Source organism: Carassius gibelio, chromosome B13 (genome assembly GCF_023724105.1).
Source record: "Carassius gibelio isolate Cgi1373 ecotype wild population from Czech Republic chromosome B13, carGib1.2-hapl.c, whole genome shotgun sequence".
Lineage (NCBI taxonomy): Eukaryota > Metazoa > Chordata > Actinopteri > Cypriniformes > Cyprinidae > Carassius > Carassius gibelio.
The window spans coordinates 26,423,020-26,424,866 of record NC_068408.1 but is presented as its reverse complement, the minus strand read 5'-3'; the positions used below and the strand labels follow the sequence as shown (position 1 = coordinate 26,424,866).

Genomic DNA, 1,847 nt, shown 5'->3' with positions numbered 1-1,847 from the left:
AAAAGTTACTTGCATCACATGCACAATGCATGTAAAAAATCATTCTCATATATGCTTACAATAGCAAGTTTTATTTGTCAAATACTTTATGGGTATATCATTAAATCTCTCTCTCTTACAAACACACACATATATATAAATTCTGCATTACATAAGAATTTCCCATAGAGAGAATGGCAGTTTCAATGTAAAGCTTCAAACAAACTAAAATTATTTTGTTCCAGTTCTTCAGGTTAATGTGTCTCACTTTTATTTATGTTGGCATTAAAATCCAAATGAGTCACTCTGTAAAGAATTTGTGCAGGTATTTGTACGTGAAGCTTCCTCTGTGAAAGCAGTTTCCAAAACCTTCAGGATTGACTTGCGCACCTTGACTTTAAAGTCTTGTCCCATGAAAACATACAACAATGGGTTCAGGCAGCTGTTTAGGAAAGCCAAACTGGTCGCAATGGGAATTCCAACAGTGGTGACATATTGCAGGGTGTAGCTGTATTTCATTTCCACGTGGTTTACCATCTCAATGAGCACCAGGATATGGAAAGGAGCCCAACAGATGAAGAAGGTGGTGACCACAGCAGCAATGATCTTTAAGGTGCGTCCAGTTCGGCCAGGCATGGAACGGTTTCTTTGGAGACGATGGATGATGACTGCATAGCAGGAGATGATTATCACAAAAGGCACCACAAAGCCTAAGATGAAACGGGTAATGATCATGGCACGATACCGGAGCCTCACCACCTCTGGTGTTTCAGAGTCATCAGACAATGCAAAGTTGTTGTAGCAGATGATTTTGTTGCTGTGGAGTGCAGTGTCCCTGAAGACGAAGGAGGGTGAGCTCAGCACCAGGGCAAATAACCAAACTCCGAAGCTCACCACAGAAGCTCGGCTCACATTCCGATGGTTCTGTGCCCAGATTGGACACACCACAGACAAACAGCGGTCAACACTGATCACAACTAGGATGTACACACTGGCAAACATGTTGATTAAACTAAGTGTGCTGTTGAATTTGCACATGAACTGGCCAAAAGGCCAGTGGAAGCCCATAGCCGTGTAAGCCACACTGAGAGGAAGAAAGAATGTGAAGAGGAAGTCTGCTACAGCAAGGTTCAGAAACCAGACCGTGTTGACCGTCTTTTTCATTTTGAATCCAGTAACCCAAATGACAATGCCATTGCCCACCACTCCAAGTACAAAATCCAGACTGTATACAATGATTGACATGATGTTAAGAGATTTCCTGAGATCTGTATACTCATCATAATAATCTTCATAGTAATCTTCATAATCGGATGAGTTGTTATTGAGAGGACAGTTTTAAAATTGTATGGATCCATCATTGAATCTTCAGACCTATGTTGAAAGAACAAATATGGTATGATAGAAGTCAATTTTAAGCAGTCAAAATATACCTAGACTGAGAACCATCAATTTTTTTTTTTTTTTTTTTGATAAAAACATTTTTGATATTTTATTCTACGTCCTTTGTAGAGGATGCCAGGACTAAGTTATAAAAAAATCAATAGATATGAAAAGGCATGTATAGGCAAAACAATGCTTTTTTTAATTCACCAATCAGTTTTTAGGTTTCAGGCTATTTTTAACACAACTTTGTACAAAGATGTTTCTCAACTATGTTATGAAAGATATAACAGAATGATACTATTTTACTTTATGGAATATGTCTGTATAATGTCCATAATTTGGTATTCTCATTCTATACCATGTATCTATACATTGCATATAATTTGCAAATTAATGCGTTCTCGGGGGAAACCATAATGAAAAAAAAAAAAAAACAATTATACTGGGAGTAATAACTTGTCAACATTTTCATAAGAGTATTG

At 37.5% G+C, this 1,847-nt stretch overlaps 1 protein-coding gene across 1 annotated transcript; it reads right to left on the bottom strand.

Annotated features, from left to right (window-relative positions):
• Positions 1 to 264: 264 nt before the first annotated feature.
• On the bottom strand, positions 265 to 1,340 carry LOC127970506 (chemerin-like receptor 1). The gene is given in 2 exon segments (XM_052573101.1): positions 265 to 1,319; positions 1,322 to 1,340. Coding segments are annotated over 2 exon segments (1,074 nt in total).
• Positions 1,341 to 1,847: the final 507 nt, after the last annotated feature.